The sequence below is a fragment of the Pristiophorus japonicus genome, chromosome 18, assembly GCF_044704955.1.
Source record: "Pristiophorus japonicus isolate sPriJap1 chromosome 18, sPriJap1.hap1, whole genome shotgun sequence".
NCBI classification, from domain to species: domain Eukaryota; kingdom Metazoa; phylum Chordata; class Chondrichthyes; family Pristiophoridae; genus Pristiophorus; species Pristiophorus japonicus.
Genome location: NC_091994.1, coordinates 113353339 through 113375151, shown reverse-complemented (window position 1 = coordinate 113375151; position 21813 = coordinate 113353339). Strand labels below are relative to the sequence as shown.

General features: G+C 45.3%; 1 protein-coding gene and 1 long non-coding RNA gene across 5 annotated transcripts in view; one reads left to right on the top strand and one right to left on the bottom strand.

The window, feature by feature from the left end:
• cfap74 (cilia and flagella associated protein 74) overlaps nucleotides 1-21813 on the top strand; it is a 224664-nt gene that overhangs the window by 153316 nt on the left and 49535 nt on the right. For all 3 annotated transcript variants that reach the window (XM_070860623.1, XM_070860622.1, XM_070860624.1), the window contains one exon: nucleotides 2331-2464. In XM_070860623.1, the coding sequence (XP_070716724.1) occupies nucleotides 2331-2464 (134 nt within the window). The remainder of the gene's footprint in view (nucleotides 1-2330; nucleotides 2465-21813) is intronic.
• Nucleotides 17942-21813, bottom strand: part of LOC139228985 (uncharacterized) — a 51685-nt gene continuing 47813 nt past the window's right edge. For both annotated transcript variants that reach the window (XR_011587651.1, XR_011587652.1), the window contains exon 3: nucleotides 17942-18007. This is a non-coding gene — a long non-coding RNA (uncharacterized lncRNA). The remainder of the gene's footprint in view (nucleotides 18008-21813) is intronic.

The following is a 21813-nucleotide window of genomic DNA, read 5'->3' as shown; positions in this document are numbered from 1 at the left end:
CTAGGTTAGTTCCATAAACTGTTGACCAGTAATTTACAACAGCTCTCAGTAGTGATCAATAATAAAGTACTTCACACAAGAGATGTATTAGTACCTATACCTGTCTGTTGGTGCTTATGATCAGATATGGGTACGGTAGCATAGTGGTTATGTTACTGGGCTAGTAATCCAGAGCCTTGGTCTAATAATCTGAGTTCAAATCCCACATGGCATCTGTGGAATCTAAATTCAGTTGAATTGAATTAAATAAATCTGGAATTAAAAAAAAAATGTAGTATCAGTAATGGTGACTATGAAACTACCGTTTTGTCTTAAAAACCTAACTGGTTCACTAATGTCCTTCAGGGAAGGAAACCTGCTGCCCTTACCCGGTCTGGCCTATATGTGACTCCAGACCTACAGCAATGTGGTTGACTCTTAACTGCCCTCTGAAATGGCCCAGCGAGACACTGTACCAAACCACTACGATAAAGTCAGCACTGTGGGAGTACCTTCATAGAAATATAGAAACATAGAAAATAGATGCAGGAGCAGGCCATTCGGCCCTTCAAGCCTGCACCGCCATTCAATATGATCATGGCTGATCATGCAACCTCAGTACCCCGTCCCTGCCTTCTCACCATATCCCCTGATTCCTTTAGTCGTAAGGGCCACATCTAACTCCCTCTTGAATATGTCCATCGAACTGGACTCAACAATTTTCTGTGGCAGAGAATTCCACAGGTTCACAACTCTGGGTGAAAAAGTTTCTCCTCATCTCGGTCCTATATGGCTTATCCCTTATCTTTAGATTTGTGACCCCTGGTTCTGGACTTCCCCAACATCGGGAACATTCTACCTGCAACTAACCTGTCCAGTCCCGTCAGAATTTTAGCTATTTTATAAGATCCCCTCTCATTCTTCTAAATTCCAGTGAGTATAAGCCTAGCCAATCCAGTCTTTCCTCATATGTCAGTCCTGCCATCCCGGGAATCAGTCTGATGAACCTTTGCTGCACTCCCTCAATAGCAAGCACATCCTTCCTCAGATTAGGAGACCAAAATTGCACACAATATTCAAGGTGTGGCCTCACCAAGGCCCTGTACAACTGCAGTACGACCTCCTTGTTCCTATGCTCAAATCCCCTCGCTATGAAGGCCAGCATGCCATTTGCTTTCTTTCCTGCCTGCTGTACCTGCATGCCTACCTTCAATGACTGATGTACCATGACACCCAGGTCTCTCTGCACCTCCCCTTTTACTAAACTGTCACCATTCAGATAATAATCTGCCTTCCTGTTTTTGCCACCAAAGTGGATAACCTCACATTTATCCACATTATATTACATCTGCCATGCATTTGCCCATTCATCTAACCTGTTCAAGTCGCCCTGCAGCCTCTTAGCATCCTCCTCGCAGCTCGCACTGCCACCCAGCTTGGTGTCATCTGCAAACTTGGAGATATTACTTTCAATTCCTTCGTCTAAATCATTAATGTATATTGTAAATAGCTGGGGTCCCAGCACTGAACCCTGTGGCACCCCACTAGTCACTGGCTGCCATTCTGAAAAGGACCCGTTTATTCCTACTCTTTGCTTCCTGTCTGTCAACCAGTTCTCTATCCACGTCAATACATTATTCCCAATACCATGTGCCTTAATTTTGCACACTGATCTCTTGGGTGAGACATTGTCAAAAGCCTTTTGAAAGCCCAAATACACCACATCCACTGGTTCTCCTTGTCCACTTTACTAATTACATCCTCAAAAAATTCTAGAAAATTTGTCAAGCATGATTTCCCTTTCATAGATCCATGCTGACTTGTCACTGCTTTCCAAATGTACTGCTGTTACATCTTTAATAATTGATTCCAGCATTTTCCCCACCACCGATGTCAGGCTAGCCAGTCTATAATTCCATGTTTTCTCTCTCCCTCCTTTTTTAAAAAGTGGGGTTACGTTAGCTACCCTCCAATCCATAGGAACTGAACCAGAGTCAATAGAATGTTGGAAAATGATCACCAATGGTTCACCACAAGGACTGCCGCGGTTCAAGAAGGCGGCTCACCACCACCTTCTCAAGGGCAATTAGGGATGGGCAATAAATGCCGGCATTGCCAGCAACATCTACATCCTGTGAATGAATACATTTAAATTTATACCCTTGAGCTACTGATTAAAGAATCCCCAAAATAAAGACTTTACATTTGTAAAGGTTCAGAGGTACAAAATACCTCAAAGTATTGCACTTAAGCCTGTCCCAGAGTGCAGTCCTCAGCTCACAACACTGAATTAAACATTTGACAACATAAAGCTCAAAGCTGGTTTGCTCAGCTGTTTTTGTTTGTTACAGTATGTGGACGTGCAACCTAATGATGGCTTTGGGGTTCTCATGCCTCTGGAGACTCAGAGTATTGATGTCATGGTCAACGTCCAACACGCCAAAGAGTATGCCTTTGAGCTCATTTGCAAGACTGAAATCAACAGGTAATCAAACAAAGCTTATGTGGAATATCTGCAAGACTGGTGGTAAAATTGTTGGCTGAAATATGTTACATTTTTTGGCATTACTGAGATATTTATTTGTGCTTTATGCCAAAGATTACTCCTGTAATAAGAACGTAAGAATTAGGAGCAGGAGTAGGCCGTAAGGCCCCTCAAGCCTGCTCCGCCATTCAATAAGATCATGACTGATCTTCGACCTCAACTCCATTTTCTTGCCTGATCTCCATATTCCTTGATTCCGCTAGAGTCCAAAAATCTATCTTATTCAGTCTTGAATATACTCATCGACTGTACATCCACAGCTCCCTGGGGTAGAGAATTCCAAAGATTCACAACCCTCTGAGTGAAGAAATTCCTCCTTATCTCAGTCCTAAATGGCCGACCCCTTATTCTGCAACTATGAGAGACTATCCAATCTCTCAGCATTTACCCCGTCAATCCCCCTCAGAATCTTACATGTTTCAATGAGATCACCTCTCATTCTCCTAAACTACAGAGAGTATGGGCCAAATCTACTCAATATCTCCTCATAGGACAGCCCTCTCATCCCAGGAATCAATCTAGTGAATCTTCGTTGCAAGGGAGCCCTCTCTGAACTGTAGTATGACTTTACAGGCATACTGTCTGCTAATGTAGCATTGCCTAGGGGTCGAACAGAAACACGTTACTGTATTTAGCTTACAGCTTAAGACATGAGCCTTCTCATGATCTGACAGATTTTGAAAGCAGAAGACTAAACACACTCTGTCAGTATACCCTGTAAACTATGTACTAGCTTTATTAAAAGTAACAGATAAACTGTAGCAAGAAAGCAGATTTCAGCTCGTGCTGCTTTTACAGAACGTTTAACTCTTACTTTCTCCTTAAATCATAGAATCATAGAAATCTACGGCACAGAAGGAGGCCATTTCAGCCCATTGTGTCCGCACCGGCTGACAGAGGGCTATCCGGCCTAATCCCACTTTCCAGCTCTGTTGGTTACGGCCCTTCAATGCATACCTAAATATTTTTTCAATGTGGTGAGGGTTTCTGCCTCTACCACCCTTTCAGGCAGTGAGTTCCAGACCCCCACTACCCTCTGGGTGAAAAAAATTCTCCTGAATTCCACTTTAATCCTTCTAGCAATTACTTTAAATCTATTTCCCCTGGTTATTGATCTCTCTGCTCAGGGGAATAGATCCTTCCTATCCACTCTATCTGGGCCCCTCATAATTTTATACACCTCAATTAGCCTCCTCTGTTCCAAAGACCAGCCTATCCAATCTTTCCTCGTAGCTAAAATTCTCCAGTCCCGGCAACATCCTCTGCACCCTCTCCTTGGGTGCAACATTATTAATAGACATGACCGTTAATTCTGCTGATGATACTAAGTCTGGACCACCATGTGTACTACGCTTCTACATGAGTATCTACAATGGAACTCCATGAGAACCACCTCCAAACAAAGTGTGCTCCAGTAATTCAAGGCAAATTGATATCATCATCATAGGCAGTCCCTCGGACTGCTTCCACTCTTAACATGAGTTCTTAGGTGGCTGTACAGTCCAATATGAAAACCACAGTCCCTGTCACAGGTGGGACAGATAGTCGTTGAGGGAAAGGGTGGGTGGGACTGGTTTGCCGCACGCTCTTTCCGTTGCCTGCGCTTGATTTTTTCATGCTCTCGGCGTTGAGACTCGAGGTGCTCAGCGCCCTCCTGGATGCACTTCCTCCATTTAGGGCGGACTGGTCCCAGGTGTCAGTGGGGATGTTGCACTTTATCAGGGAGGCTTTGAGGGTGTCCCTGTAACGTTTCCTCTGCCCACCTTTGGCTCGTTTGCCGTGAAGGAGTTCCGAGTAGATCGCTTGCTTTGGGAGTTTCGTGTTTGGCAAACGAACATGTGGCCTGCCCAGCGGAGCTGATCAAGTGTGGTCAGTGCTTCAATGCTGGGGATGTTGGCCTGGTCGAGGACGCTAATGTTGGTGCGTCTGTCCTCCCAGGGGATTTGTAGGATCTTGCGGAGACATCGTTGGTGGTATTTCTCCAGTGACTTGAGGTGTCTACTGTACATGGTCCATGTCTCTGAGCCATATAGTAGGGTGGGTATTATTATGGCCCTGTACACCATGAGCTTGGTGGCAGTTTTGAGGGCCTGATCTTCAAACACTCTTTTCCTCAGGCAGCCGAAGGCTGCACTGGCACACTGGAGGCAGTGTTGAATCTCGTCGTCAATGTCTGCTCTTGTTGATAAGAGGTCCCGAGTTATGGGAAATGGTCCACGTTGTCCAGGGCCGCGCCGTGGATCTTGATGACTGAGGGTCAGTGCTGTGCGGCGAGGACAGGTTGGTGGAGAACCTTTGTCTTACGGATGTTTAGCGTAAGGCCCATGCTTTCGTACGCCTCAGTAAATACATTGACAATGACTAGGAGTTCAGCCTCTGTATGTGCGCAGACGCAGGCGTCGTCCGCGTACTGTAGCTCGACGACAGAGGTTGGGGTGGTCTTGGACCTAGCCTGGAGACGGCGAAGGTTGAACAGGTTCTCTCTGGTTCTGTAGTTTAGTTCCACTCCAGCTGGGAGCTTGTTGACTGTGAGGTGGAGCATGGCAGCGAGGAGGATTGAGAAGAGGGTTGGGGCGATGACGCATCCCTGTTTGACCTTGGTCCGGACGTGGATTGGGTCTGTAAGGGATCCGTTGGTCAGAATCACCATCCTCCGTGGAGTAGGCGGAGGATGATGATGAACTTTTGGGGGCATCTGAAACGGAGGAGGACGCTCCATAGACCCTTGCGGTTGACAGTGTCAAAGGCCTTTGTAAGGTCGAAGAAGGCCATGTATAAGGGTTGGTGCTGTTCCCTGCATTTTTCCTATAGCTGTCACACTGCAAGAATCATGTCCGTTGTGCCCCGTAGGGGACGAAATCCGCACTGCGACTCCGGGAGAAGACGGTTGAGGAGGACTCTAGCGATGACTTGCCCATGAAAGATAACTCAAGATATATGTACAATCTGTCAATTACCTCCTGCCAGAATAATCAGCTTACTTGAGTTTAAGTATTTGATCTATTCCTGGACACAGGGCATCGTTCATTATTGCATATTGCAGAAAGCACAAGGGCTGCTTGCTGGCCGGGGCTGTACCTTTCACAGCTTTTGAAGTTCAAATTTGGGATATTGAAAAACAAAAGATGCTTTCCATAGCTGAATCAAATTTATCAAATTAACGTATTGGTTTTTATGAATGTCCCCCAGATGTGTGACGCCCCCCCCCCCCATCCCATTGCATGTAATAAGAAAGAAAAAAAGAAAGACTTGGATTTCTATAGCACCTTTCATGACCACCGGACGTCTCAAAGCGCTTTACAGCCAATGAAGTACTTTTGGAGTGTAGTCACTGTTGTAATGTGGGAAACGCGGCAGCCAATTTGCACACAGCAAGCTCCGACAAACAGCAATGTGATAATGACCAGATAATCTGTTTTAGTGATGTTGTTTGAGGGATAAATATTGGCCCCAGGACACCGGGGATAACTCCCCTGCTCTTCTTCAAAATAGTGCCACGGGATCTTTTACATCCTCCTGAGAAAGCAGACGGGGTCTCGGCTTAACATCTCATCCGAAAGACGGCACCTCCGACAGTGCAGCACTCCCTCAGCACTGCACTCGAATGTCAGCCTAGATTTTTGTGCTCAAGTCCCTTGAACCCACGACCTTCTGACTCAGAGGCGAGTGTGCTACCTACCTACAGAGCCATGGCTGACACTTATACATGAAGCTTATAGTCTGTTCCCATAGTGTCTGCGTGTATATCTCTAAGAAGACTACAGTGCAATGGCAGATGAAGAACTAATGAATTGGGAGAAGACTGTCACATTTATACTCGTAATAAGCAGATCCTGGCTAAAGTGCAGTTCGTTAAAGTGGATTTCAAAGGTACCAATTCCTCTTCCCTCTGAAACATTTCGTAAGTCCTCCTCCCTCTTTTTCTTTAAAGATTGGAGTGAGACAAAGGAAATCAAAAGGTATCTTATATCAATAAATGCAGTTTTCAGTCAAGGAACTGTTCACAGACATAAAGCTGGTCTCCCCAAAGCCTGTCTCTAGCCAAAGAAGGTGACAACCTAATAATCTGCCAGATTTAATAGACTGGTAGCTATACAGATAGTTATTTGGACATGCTTGTGGTAAAGCCTCAATGCTAATGACTATCTAAATAGTGTTAGCATATTATGTCTCACTTTTCACTACAGCAATCTTGTAGCTGGCTTGTGCTGAAGACCTTAGTGAATGTACAGTTCTTAAATCGCCTTGTTTTAAAAAAATAAAAGCATCTATTATAATCCTAAAATACCATAAAGAAAAAGCAGACCAACAGATAATGGACAAAATACTCAATTTTTGTCACCAGTCGTTCTTGCCAATAACAGACAAATGCTCAATGGACTCTTGATGGGTTCAAAAATGTTTCTGATTATGACTAACACCTGCTTTCTTTCACTTGGGTATAGTACCACACTCTAATAATCATGGGCTAAAATGAAAAAGCACAACTCCCCTCCCTAGCACGTCTGTGGGAGCTGCATCACCCAAGGACGGCAGCAATTCAGGGCAGCAAGGGATGGGTAATAAATGTGGCTTTACCAGCGCCACTCACATCCCAGAACAATTTTTATTTAAATGCTGGAAATTTGAGATGAAAACAGAAATTGCTAGAAATGAACAGCAGGTCTGTCAGCATCTAAAATAGAAAAGATTGTTTTTATTTTGGACTCTTTCACAAAAAAAGTGCTCCTTTATTAATGTATCTGCGATAAACGTGTGTCTTTGTAAAGAAAGGCCTCTTAGCTGTTTCAGTCTGGTACACTTGTTAAACAGAAAACGTTTATAACTAGATTTATGTGTAACGTAGCCAAATTTGTTGATGATACAAAGATAGGTGGGAAAGCAAGTTGTGAGGAGACTGTAAAGAATATAAAGGGATATAGATAGATTCAGTGAGTGGGCAAAAATTTGGCAGATGGAGTATAATGTGGGAAAGTGTGAGGTTATCCACTTTGGTAGAGAAATTAAAAAAGCAAATTATTATTTAAATGGGGAGATTTTACAAAATGCTGCAGTACAGAAGGATCTGGGGGTTCTTGTACATGAAACACAAAAAGTTAGTATGCAGCTACAGCAAGTAATTAGGAAGGCAAATGGAATGTTGGCCTTTATTGCAAGGGGGATAGAGTATAAAAGCAGAGAAGTCCTGCTCCAACTGTACAGGGCATTGGTAAGACCATCCCTGGAATACTGCGTACAGTTTTGGTCTCCGTATTTAAGGAGGGATATACTTGCATTGGAGGCAGTTCAGAGAAGGTTCACGAGGTTGATTCCTGAGATGAAGGGGTTGTCATATGAAGAAAGGTTGGGCCTGTACTATTGGAGTTTAGAAGAATGAGGTGTGATCTTATTGAAACATATAAGATTCTGAGGGGGCTTGACAGGGTAGATGCAGGGAGGATGTTTCCCCTCATGGGGGGCATAGTTTCAGAATAAGGGGTCGCCCATTTAAGACAGAAATAAGGAGGAATTTTTTCTCTGAGGGTCGTGAATCTTTGGAATTCTCTACCCCAGGGAGCTGTGGAGTCTGGATCATTGAATATATTTAACATGGAGATGGACAGATTTTTGAATGTTAAGGGAGTCAAGGGTTACGGGGAGTGAGTGGGGAGGCTAGGATCAGATTAGCCAGGATCTTATTGAATGGTGGAGCAGGCTCGAGGGGCCAAATGGCCTACTCCTGCTCCTATTTCTTATGTGCAATATGAATGTAAATACCATACCTGTGTCTGAAGCAAAGAGATTTACTGAGGAATCCCCATCCCAACAACATCCATGACATTACCTTCTTTATATCGGATTTGCATGTGATAAAATTAACTACCTGTTTCAACAATTTAAACATCCTCGATTTTGGGCAAGTACCTGTAATTCAAATGAATCTGTCTAGATAATAAAAGAGTTACCACTCCAATTCCTTAACTGAAGCAGAGATTTAACACATTATGCCTGTTGGTGATAATTAGATAATCAGTGGGCTCCACCACACTGTGATATCATTCAGATACTGCAAAAGATAAATCAATTTGAAAGATGCGATTTCTGTCCTTAAAATGCCTTGAAGACTTTCAGAAACAGTAACGAACATTTTGCCTTTACATTTCTATATCAGGATGTACCTATCGATGGTCAGAACTTACTCATTTACAGAGGTGTGTTTCAAAGTTTTACATTTCTCGCTTATCTATTTTACCTTCCACTTTTTGGTCCTCCTGCGTTGCTCACTGCTCCTTGGTTGAGTGGATGGATAGCCAATCTGTTCCCTTGCCTCAGCCAATAACACTCTTCGGCTGGCCACTTGGATAGGGGTGAGAGTGGCCTTTGATGACCTACCTGCCATGTTTTCCCTTCCTCAACACGGAGAACTAAATAGCTGGTTCAGTGTACCAATCCCAAATTTCACCATTTTTTAGATCTACTACTGCCTGGCATATGCTGGTTCCGTAATGTGTACGACCTTGATGATAAATTTAAGTGTGTACTAGCACAAGGGTATATAAGCACGGTGTGGTCAGAAAATCCCTTATAAGGTATATTACTTAAAAATACACCAGATGAAAATTAACCTCCTTCACACTAACTCCTCATCAAAGAGCTGTGTGGAGATTTCCTGTCCACATTAGGAATTATTGAATACGTAAAATGTAGCTCATTCCAACTGTTGTGTCCTTGGATGCTCTAATAATGACTCCACGAGGCAATGTGTTATACTCGAACTTAGTCCTTTATTAGTTAACTCTAGAGTGAGGATCACACCTGGTGGCCTGCCTTTTATACTAGGCCAGGCACACCTGTACAGGTAACCTACAAGTCTCCCTCTGGTGGCACACCTTGTGATAGTACCGACAGTAGCCATGTAGGATACATGACACTCACTGTCTTTCATTAATCAATCCAAATTGCATTAATGGTTTAGCAAACCAACCCCATTACTGAAATACGTTGTACACAACTGAGTGAATGAGTTAACCTGTTCTTGTCAAATGAACAAAGAAGAAATTGAACATTTACAGGTATTTATTTTGAAAACAAATAATGAAGGAACTCCCACCCACTTCTCCAAATGGCTGACTGAGTTAATGCACTATACGATGTGGCACTGGGTCACACAGACCAGGCTGGTCTCGGGTTTGATGAACACTCTTATGCCGAGCTAGCCAATCTCCGTTGGGACCCCTGTACTACAATTAGCCTCAATGTTCAATGACGAAAGAGGGAAAATCATTGGTCAGGATTCTGACTTCTTTTCACGATCAAGCAACTTCTGTTGCTAATATGCCACCGCGGACACTAGCTCAACTGCAAATCCTCCCAATGTTTATGATCTCATTGCTGTCCAAACTCAAACTGCAAGAATGGCCGATTGAGCAAGGTAGTAGAAGGCCCTTGCTTTTGTTACGGCTGTACCCCAGCACGATTCAGTGCTCTTCAGGAGGGCTAGGGGAGAAGACTGGATAAAAAATATGAGAGAAAATAAAATCCGGAAACAAATAGTCATGGTGGAATTCCATCTCTTTTTCTCACATTTTCTCCCCTTCCTCTCCTGAAGGCATCAATTCCCTCACTGTAGTATAATTACGCAGGCAATGGGTGCCTTGCTCCAATTGCCAATGATCATGTGTCACCCTTGACGGTATGTGCCAGCAGGCTATCTGACTGTGACAGACCTCAAACCTGAGTCTTACCCGGCCTCACGTATGCACACTTGTGCATCGTAAGGGTCACTATGTAGTGATCATGACGGGAACCCAGACCAATTTTCCCTTCACTAACCAACAACAACAACAAATTGTATTTATATAGCACCTTTAATGTAGTAAAACATCCAAGGCGCTTGACAGGAGTGTTATAAGACAAAACAATAAATTTGACACCGAGCCACATAAGAAGAAATTATGGCAGATGACCAAAAGCTTGCTCAGAGAGGTAGGTTTTAAGGAGCGTCTTAAAGGAGGTAGAGAGGTTTAGGGAGAGAGTTCCAGAGCTTATGGCCTAGGCAGCTGAAGGCACGGCCACCAATGATTGAGCAGTTATAATTAGGGATGCTCAAGAGGGCAGAATTTGAAGGGCGCAGACATCTCTGTTATCAAACAACATTTGACACCAAGCCGGAGATATTGGGACAGGTAGTGTTATGTATTTAACCCTTTGTAACCTGCATGACACCTGACCACCAGAGGGCCCACCTGTTGGAGTCCCAAGGGATCCCAGCATCCTTTGGTAGCACAGTATATAAGCAGGCCACTCACGAGGTACCTGCACTCTGGAATCTTATTAAAGGAGCTAAGGTCACACTTGCTTATTGTACATAGTACTCAGTTTCCACCTTTATTATGAGTGTACCAATTGGCGACGTGGTAACGAACTACCGCGCGAAAATGCAAAGAACAGTCGGCATCCTGGAGAAGTTCTCAGAAGGGAACGATTGGGAGGCCTTCGTGGAGAGACTCGACCAATACTTCGTGGCCAACGAGCTGGAAGGGGACGAGAAAGCTACCAAACGAAGGGCGATCCTCCTAACTGTCTGTGGGGCAACAACCTACGGCCTCATGAAGAATCTCCTGGCCCCGGCAAAACCAACAGAGAAATCCTATGAAGAATTGTGTATGCTGGTCCGGGAGCACCTAAATCCTAAGGAAAACGTTTTGATAGCGAGATACCGGTTCTACACGTGTCAACGATCGGAGGGCCAGGAAGTGGCGAGCTACATCGCCGAACTAAGGCGCCTCACTCCTGTGAATTTGGGGGATTCCTAGAAAAAATGCTCAGAGACTTTTTTGTACTGGCCATTGGACATGAGACGATCCTTCGCAAACTGTTGGCTGTAGAAACTACGAATCTAAATAAAGCCATAACGATAGCCCAGACATTTATGTCCACCAGCGACAACACCAAGCAGATTTTGCAGAATAAAGAAGTTTCGGCTAGTACTGTGCATAAAGTAATGTCGGTCTCAAGCAGAAATGTACAGGGCAGAACGTACACGCCGGCTGCTGCTGCACAACCTCAGATAAACCAGAGTCCGCCATCAATCGTTAATGTGAGGCAATTAACACCCTGTTGGCGCTGCGGAATGATCATCGGCCCCATCAATGCCGCTTCAAGCACTATGTGTGCAATGGTTGCAGAACAATGGGACACCTCCAACGAATGTGCAGGCGAGCTGCAAACCCTGCAAACCACCACGTTGCAGAGGAAGATCGATCCACTGTGGATCAGGCTGAATTGGAGACTCGTACTGAGGAGGCAGAAGTGTACGGGGTACACACATCCACTACGAAATGCCCACCAATAATGTTGAAAGTTGAACTGAACGGCATTCCAGTATCTATGGAGCTGGACACGGGGGCAAGTCAGTCCATAATGAGTAAAAAAGCCTTCGACAGACTATGGGGCAAAAAGGCACACAGGCCCAAACTCAGCCCCATTCACACTAAACTAAGGACTTACACCAAGGAACTAATCCCTGTAATTGGCAGTGCAGAAGTCAAAATCTCCTATGACGGAGCAGTACACGAACACCCGCTGTGGATTGTACCAGGGGATGGTCCCACCGAGAAGCTGGCTGGAAAAATCCGCTGGAACTGGGACGACATCCGAGCGCTTTCATCCGTTGATGACGCCTCGTGTACCGAGGTTCTTAGCAAGTTCCCATCATTGTTTGAGCTAGGCATTGGAAGCTTCTCGGGGGTGAAAGTGCAGATCCATTTGGTTCCTGGTACGTGACCCATCCACCACAAGGCATGGGCAGTACCGTACATGATGCGTGAAAAAGTGGAAATTGAGCTGGACAGGCTGCAGCGAGAAGGCATCATCGCACCAGTGGAATTCAATGACTGGGCCAGTCCGATTGTTCCGGTACTCAAGGAGGACGGTGCAGTTAGAATTTGTGGGGACTATAAAGTAACGATTAACCGTTTTTCGCTGCAGGACCAGTACCCGCTACCCAAGGCAGACAACCTAGTTGAGACCCTGGAGGGAGGAAAGACGTTCACCAAGCTGGACCTAAACTCGACCTACAAGACGCAGGAGCTGGAGGAGTCTTTGAAAGGCCTCATCAACATCAACACGCACAAAGGTCTGTTTATCTACAACTGGTACCCGTTCAGGATTCAGTCAGCCGCGGCGATCTTCCAACGGAACATGGAGAGACTGCTAAAGTCGGTCCCTTGTACAGTGGTCTTCCAGGACGACATATTTGTTACAGGTCGGGACACCATGGAGCACTTGAAGAATCTGGAGGAGGTTCTTAGTCGATTGAATCGCGTGGGGCTCAGGTTGAAACGCTCGAAGTGTATTTTCCTGGGACAGGACATCGAGTTCTTGGGAAGAAGAATCACAGCAGACGGCATCAGACCCACCGACGCCAAGACGGAGGCCATCAAGAACGTGCCACGACCACAGAACATGACGGAGCTGCGGTCGTTCCTGGGTCTCCTTAACTATTTCGGTAATTTCCTACCAGGGTTAAGCACCCTGCTAGAACCCCTACATGCGCTACTGCGCAAGGGAGATGACTGGGTATGGGGAATTCACAAGAGGCTGCCTTTAAGAAAGCCAGAAACCTGTTGTGTTCTAACAAACTGCTTGCCCTCTACAACCCTTGTAAACGATTAGCGCTAGCTTGCGATGCTTCATCATATGGGGTCGGGTGTGTGTTACAACAGGCTAATGAATCGGGGATTTTGCAACCGGTTGCTTATGCGTCCAGGAGTTTGTCCAAGGCCGAAAGGGCCTACAGCATGATTGGAAAAAAAGGCTCTGGCGTGCGTCTACGGGGTAAAAAAAATGCACCAGTACTTATTTGGCCTCAAGTTTGAGCTTGAAACTGACCACAAGCCGCTCATATCGCTGTTCTCTGAGAGCAAAGGGATTAATACCAATGCCTCTGCCCACATCCAAAGATGGGCGCTCATGATGTCGGCATACAACTATGTAATCCGCCACAGACCAGGCACAGAGAACTGCGCTGATGCTCTCAGTCGGTTGCCATTGCCCAGCCAGCGGATTTGCTCATGGTCATGGAGGCATTCGAGAACGAGAAGTCCCCCGTTACAGCCCGCCAGATCAGGACCTGGACCAGCCAGGATCCTTTACTGTCCTTGGTAAAAAACTGTGTCCTCCATGGGATCTGGTCCATTGTCCCAGTGGAGATGCAGGAGGTGATTAACCATTCCACAGATGCAAAGACGAATTGTCCCTGCAGCCGGGCTGTCTATTGTGGGACAATTGCGTGGTCTTGCCCAAGAAAGGCAGAGACACATTCATATGTGAACTGCACAGCACCCACCCAGGCATCGTAATGATGAAAGTCATAGCCAGATCCCACGTGTAGTGGCTTGGCATCGAATCAGATTTAGAGTCATGAGTGCGCCAGTGCAACACTTGCTCTCAGGTGAGCAATGCACCCAGAGAGACACCGCTAAGTTTGTGGTCGTGGCCCTCCAAACCATGGGCGAGAATCCATGTGTACTATGTGGGCCCATTTCTAGACAAAACGTTTTTAGTTGTCGTGGACGCTTACTCAATAATGTGCAATAATGTCTGTAAGCACGTCCACGGCCACCATTGAAAGCCTACGAGCCATATTTGCTACGCACGGCTTGCCCGATGTCCTAGTCAGCGACAATGGGCCGTGTTTCACCAGTGCTGAATTCAAGGAATTCATGACCCTCAACGGGATCAAACATGTTACATCTGCCCTGTTCAAGCCCGCATCCAACGGCCAGGCAGAACGGGCAGTTCAGACCATCAAGCAAAGCATGAAACGTGTGTTGGAAGACTCCCTGCAGACCCGGTTGTCCCGAATGCTGCTCAGCTACCGCACCAGACCCCACTCACTCACCAGGGTTTCCCCAGCCGAGCTGCTCATGAAAAGGTTGCTTAGAGCAAGGCTCTCTCTTGTCCACCCTGATCTCCATGATCACGTGGAGGGCAAGCGGCATCAACAAGGTGTGTACCATGTCCGCGCAAATTTGTCACGCGATATTGAGATCAATGATCCTGTGTTTGCTCAATTATGGACTTGGTCCCAAATGGCTCGCTGGCACGGTCACAGCCGAAGAGGGGAGTAGGGTGTTTCAGGTCAAATTGGCCAATGGACAAACGCACAGAAAACATTTGGACCAAATCAAATTGCGGTTCACCTACAGCTACGAGCAACCCGAAAAGAACACCACCAACTTTGACCCTCCAACACACACACAAGTGGCAAATTACATCATGGTTGACCACGAAGCCGAACTCACCAGCCCCAACAGTCCGGCATGGCCGGCTGCCCAACAGCCCAGTGAAGAATTGACCAACCCACCCACACCCGCATTTGTACCGAGATGATCGACAAGGGAGTGTAAAGCCCCAGATCGTCTCACCTTGTAAATAAGTGTACTGTTGACTTCACGGGGGAGTGATGTTATGTATTTAACCCTTTGTAACCTGCATGACACCTGACCACCAGAGGGCCCACGTGTTGGAGCCCCAAGGGATCCCAGCATCCCTTGGGAGCACAGTATATAAGCAGGTCACCCACGATTCCTGCACTCTGGAACTACAATAAAGGAGCTAAGGTCACATTTGCTCATTGTACACAGTACTCAGTTTCCACCTTTATTATGAGTGTACCAGGTAGGGGTAGGTTATAAAGAGTGTCTTAAAGGAGGAGAGAGAGGTGGAGAGAACTCGATTGGGAATTCCAGAGCTTATGGCCCAGGCAGGTGAAGGCACGGTTCCAATGGTGGAGCGATTCAAATCAGGGATGCGCAAGAGGCCAGAATTGGAAGGGCGCAGAGATCTCGACGGGATGGTGGGGGTGGGGGTGGGGCGGGGCGGGGTGGTGTGGTGCGGGCGAGGTTTGTGGGGCTGAGAGGGGAGAGGCTATGGAGAGATTTGAAAACAAGGATGAGTATTTTTAAATCGAAGCTTGCCGGACTTGGTGCCAGTGTAGATCAATATAAGGTAACCAAGGTGCACTGTGGTGAATTGCAGCATCGCTAAAATTAATTAATTTGAGAGCAGGGCTCAAAGCTGGGACCATCTGAATCTATATATGGCTTGGAGACAGACTGTACTGGTAAGCCATTGGACAGCTAGGAATTCCGTCTTTAATTATCAATATTCCAAGCAGTTATTAGTTGATGAATCACGTACACTTTATTTCCTGGGGTGCACAAATTACAACACTTTAGAAATGACTTGATTGGGTGATGCCTGTTTCCAGCTTTGGCCATTGTGTTGCATGTATTCTGCTGCAGACATTGTGACAGTGGGCTATGTGGAAGCGTTGAATACGGTCCAGCAAGTAAACCTCTACTGTTTGTTCAGCCTGTCATTTAATTTATTAATAAAGAGATACGAGTGCAGCGGGAACAGAACTAAATTAAATTTAATCCTGTTATCTTTTGATTTGGTGGCAAATTGATGCTGTGCTCCTCAAAGGGTTAAAACATTCAACTGTGGCATCCCCCTCGCTACATCAAGCACTGCAGCCTTCAGAGCAGGAAACTATAGAGCAGTTAGCCTAACATCTGGGAAAATGTTGGAGTCCATTATTAAAGAAGCAGTAGCAGGACATTTGGAAAAGCAAAATTCGGTCAGGCAGAGTCAGCGTGGGTTTATGAAGGGGAAGTCATGTTTGACAAATTTGCTGGAGTTCTTTGAGGATGTAACGAACAGGGTGGATAAAGGGGAACCAGTGGATGTGGTGTATTTGGACTTCCAGAAGGCATTTGACAAGGTGCCACATAAAAGGTTACTGCACAAGATAAAAGTTCACAGGGTTGGCTGTAATATATTAGCATGGATAGAGGATTGGCTAACTAACAGAGAACAGAGAGTCGGGATAAATGGTTCATTCTCTGGTTGGCAACCAGTAGCAGTGGGGTGCCGCAGGGATCAGTGCTGGGACCCCAACTATTTACAATCTATATTAACAACTTGGAAGAAGGGACTGAGTGTAACGTAGCCAAGTTTGCTGACGATACAAAGATGGGAGGAAAAGCAATGTGTGAGGAGGACACAAAAAATCTGCAAAAGGACATAGACAGGCTAAGTGAGTGGGCAAAAATTTGGCAGATGAAGTATAATGTTGGAAAATGTAAGGTCATGCACTTGGGCAGAAAAAAATCAAAGAGCAAGTTATTATTTAAATGGAGAAAGATTGCAAAGTGCCGCAGTACAGCGGGACCTGGGGGTACTTGTGCATGAAACACAAAAGGATAGTATGCAGGTACAGCAAATGATCAGGAAGGCCAATGGTATCTTGACCTTTATTGCAAAGGGGATGGAGTATAAAAGCAGGGAAGTCTTGCTACAGCTATACAAGGGTTTGGTGAGGCTACACCTGGAATACTGCGTGCAGTTTTGGTTTCTATATTTACGAAAGGATATACTTGCTTTGGAGGCAGTTCAGAGAAGGTTCACTAGGTTGATTCCGGGGATGAGGGGGTTGACTTTTGAGGAAAGGTTGAGGAGGTTGGACCTCTACTCATTGGAATTCAGAAGAATGAGAGGTGATCTTATCGAAACGTATAAGATTATGAGGGGACTTGACAAGGTGGATGCAGAGAGGATGTTTGCATTGATGGAGGAGACTAGAACTAGAGGACACGATCTTAGAATAAGGGGCCGCCCATTTAAAACAGATGAGGAGAAATTTCTTCTGAGGGTTGTAAATCTGTGGAATTCGCTGCCTCAGAGAGCTGTGGAAACTGGGACAATGAATAAATTTAAGACAGAGATAGACAGTTTCTTAAACAATAAGGGGTTATGGGGACCGGGTGGGGAAGTGAAGCTGAGTCCATGATCAGATCAACCATGATCTTATTGAATGGCGTAGCAAGCTCGAGGGCTGTATGGCCTACTCCTGTTCCTATTTCTTATGGTGTTATGTTCTTATAAATAGAGACTATTTCATCCGTAACCGTGGGTTCTGCTCGATCTCTCTCAGGTATGAAAAGCCCATGATTCATGAGTTGCACAGGTGGGAATGAGTTATGATGGTCTTTCGCACAAGTGAACCAACACCTGGAAGCTGCCATCACTAGTGAGACATTCTGTTTATCCGATGTGCTCATGTGTCCAGTCTCGCAGGCTGGAGCTCATCTGTAAATTCATTCACGAGCACCAGGGGCTGAAGACGATCATTAAGTGTTATTTCACACATGCAAATGATCACTTTTTTGAGTTTCACACACATTAACTAATCAATCTTTTGAGCAGCAAAGTTGCTTATCAAGGCTGTAGAATAGTATTATTTATTTTAATACTAACATATTAAGTAACAGAATTTGAAGAAAAAAAAATAATTTCACACAGCAGCAATGATCTTTGTTTCTGCTAGAAATCGAGCTTGGTGGTAGGACTGCAGACTGTGCCTCAGTTTGTGGATTATTCAGCATTGATAGTAGAATTATTTCATGCATTTCAGATGTGATTTAGTTGCTGAGCCTTATTAAAAATAAAACAAAATAGATTGGTGAAGATGCTTCAAATAACCAGCGGGAATCCAGTAGAAAAAATCACTTGTCTATCAGACTTTTACATTTTTCACCCAGTGTGTCAAATCAGTTTCATAGTTACTGTTCTTCCTTTGGAACCTTACCTTGTTGTACCCTTTAAAACGTTGACATTTTGGGACAAGCCATTTATTTTAAAATCAGCAAATGGAATTATTTTCACAGTATATTTTTAAATACTGATGCATTGCGACCAGTTTAAAATAACGACTATTATTTCAAAGACAAAACCTAAGATGTGAAGAACTAGGTCACAGTTTTGACGCAGTGTTGAAGGGCCAGGTGATGCTAACGCGTTGCAGTAATGCTTAAACAAGAGTGGCTTCAGCCAAACTAGCCCGACCCTCCAAAGCATGTGCAAAATCCAAACCATTAAAATTGCCGCCAGCGTCAGTGGTGCACAGGAAACCTTAGCGCAATCTCTTTTTTTGGTCAGTTTAGAATTCTCATAAAACTTAAGGGATTTGACGATTTCCCCAAATCACTTGGATGTAGGCATATGCCTAACATGATTAGTTCTGAAAAGAAATAAAGAATTGTACTTTAAAAACAAATCCTGTTCCAATCCCCCTTTTGTATGTTATTTTCTTCTTTTCAGGCCATCATTTGCTGACTAAGAAGCGAGAGTAGGCAACGTTTCCCCAGCCCTCTGCCAACCCTGCGGGGATTGACCACTAGGTGTGAAAGAGCAGCTTGGGCAACCCTCTCTGTGCTTGTTCCTGCCTGCTGGGGATTTGCTCCAGTGTGGCAGGTTCCCCCAGATGGCTTGGATACTCACTGTGTGGGGACCTGGGGAGGAGGATATACATTATGGCCCCAAGTTTCCACATGATTTGCTCCTGATTTTTAGGAGCAACTGGTGTAGAACGGAGTATCTTAGAAATCGGAATTCTCATCATTTAGTTTGCTCCAGTTCTAGTCAGTTAGAACAGTTTCACTTTGGAACAGAATTTTTTTTTCAAAAGGGGGCGTGTCCGGCCACTTACGCCTGTTTTCAAAGTTTCGTGAGTGAAAACTTACTCCAAACTAACTTAGAATGGAGTAAGTGAAGATTTTTGTACGCTCAAAAAAACCTTGTCTACACTTTAGAAAATCAGGCGTAGGTTACAAATCAGGCGTAGGGAATGGTGGGGGGGGAGGTGTTTAAAGGGAAGTTTACAAACATTAAACACTTCAGTTTTACAAATAAAGAGCCATCATCAATAATAAATGATAAAAACATCAATAAATCAACCAATAAATCAATCAAAGAAAATTAATAAATAAAACATTTTCTACTTACCGACTGCAGCACCGGGTGCCCTCCAACAGCTTGCTGGGATACCCCCCTCAGTGTGTCTCTGTCAGTGTCTCTATCTCTCTGTCTGTCTGTGTGTGTCTCTCATTCTCTGTCAGTGTCTGTGTTTCTGACAGCGAGGGGAGGGGGAGGAGGAGGGTAGAGGGAGAGAGGGGGGGAGCAGGGGGAGGGAAGGGGACGGATGGGGGAGAAGGGGGAGGGATGGCACTCTGGAGCATCCACGATGCTGAGAATGACGTGAGTATCACGTGTAGCGAGTTGGTCGTACCGCAGGGAAAGGATCCACAGCCAGATAGGGAATGGAAGACCAACAGGAAGAGCAGTGCAAGGAAGGTAGTGCAGGAGTCCCATGTGGTCATCCCCCTGCAAAACAGATACACTGCTTTGAGTACTGTTGAGGGGGATGACTCATCAGGGGAGGGCAGCAGCAGCCAAGTTCATGGCACCATGGCTGGCTCTGCTGCACAGGAGGGCAGGAAAAAGAGTGGGAGAGCAATTGGGGATTCAATGGTGAGGGGAATAGATAGGCGTTTCTGCGGCCGCAACCGAGACTCCAGGATGGTATGTTGCCTCCCTGGTGCAAGGGTCAAGGATGTCTCGGAGCGGGTGCAGGACATTCTAAAAAGGGAGGGAGAACAGCCAGTTGTCGTGGTGCACATTGGTACCAACGACATAGGTAAAAAAAGGGATGAGGTCCTACGAAACGAATTTAAGGAGCTAGGAGCTAAATTAAAAAGTAGGACCTCAAAAGTAGTAATCTCGGGATTGCTACCAGTGCCACGTGCTAGTCAGAGTAGGAATCGCAGGATAGCGCAGATGAATACGTGGCTTGAGCAGTGGTGCAACAGGGAGGGATTCAAATTCCTGGGGCATTGGAACCGGTTCTGGGGGAGGTGGGACCAGTACAAACCGGACGGTCTGCACCTGGGCAGGACCGGAACCAATGTCCTAGGGGGAGTGTTTGCTAGTGCTGTTGGGGAGGATTTAAACTGATATGGCAGGGGGATGGGAACCAATGCAGGGAGACAGAGGGAAACAAAAAGGAGGCAAAAGCAAAAGACAGAAAGGAGATGAGGAAAAGTGGAGGGCAGAGAAACCCAAGGCAAAGAACAAAAAGGGCCACTGTACAGCAAAATTCTAAAAGGACAAAGGGTGTTAAAAGAACAAGCCTGAAGGCTTTGTGTCTTAATGCAAGGAGTATCCGCAATAAAGTGGATGAATTAACTGTGCAAATAGATGTTAACAAATATGATGTGATTGGGATTACGGAGACGTGGCTCCAGGATGATCAGGGCTGGGAACTCAACATCCAGGGGTATTCAACATTCAGGAAAGATAGAATAAAAGGAAAAGGAGGTGGGGTAGCATTGCTGGTTAAGGAGCAAATTAAGGCAATAGTTCGGAAGGACATTAGCTTGGATGATGTGGAATCTATATGGGTAGAGCTGCAGAATACCAAAGGACAAAAAACGTTAGTGGGAGTTGTGTACAGACCTCCAAACAGTAGTAGTGATGTTGGGGAGGGCATCAAACATGAAATTAGGGGTGCGTGCAATAAAGGTGCAGCAGTTATAATGGGTGACTTTAATATGCACATAGATTGGGTTAACCAAACTGGAAGCAATACGGTAGAGGAGGATTTCCTGGAGTGCATAAGGGATGGTTTTTTAGACCAATATGTCGAGGAACCAACTAGGGGGGAGGCCATCTTAGACTGGGTGTTGTGTAATGAGAGAGGATTAATTAGCAATCTCGTTGTGCGAGGCCCCTTGGGGAAGAGTGACCATAATATGGTGGAATTCTGCATTAGGATGGAGAATGAAATAGTTAATTCAGAGACCATGGTCCAGAACTTAAAGAAGGGTAACTTTGAAGGTATGAGGCGTGAATTGGCTAGGATAGATTGGCGAATGATACTGAAGGGGTTGACTGTGGATGGGCAATGGCAGACATTTAGAGACCGCATGGATGAACTACAACAATTGTACATTCCTGTCTGTCGTAAAAATAAAAAAGGGAAGGTGGCTCAACCGTGGCTATCAAGGGAAATCAGGGATAGCATTAAAGCCAAGGAAGTGGCATACAAATTGGCCAGAAATAGCAGCGAACCCGGGGACTGGGAGAAATTTAGAACTCAGCAGAGGAGGACAAAGGGTTTGATTAGGGCAGGGAAAATGGAGTACGAGAAGAAACTTGCAGGGAAAATTAAGACGGATTGCAAATGTTTCTATAGATATGTAAAGAGAAAAAGGTTAGTAAAGACAAACGTAGGTCCCCTGCAGTCAGAATCAGGGGAAGTCATAACGGGGAACAAAGAAATGACGGACCAATTGAACAAGTACTTTGGTTCGGTATTCACTGAGGAGGACACAAACAACCTTCCGGATATAAAAGGGGTCGCAGGGTCTAGTAAGGAAGAGGAACTGATGGAAATCCTTATT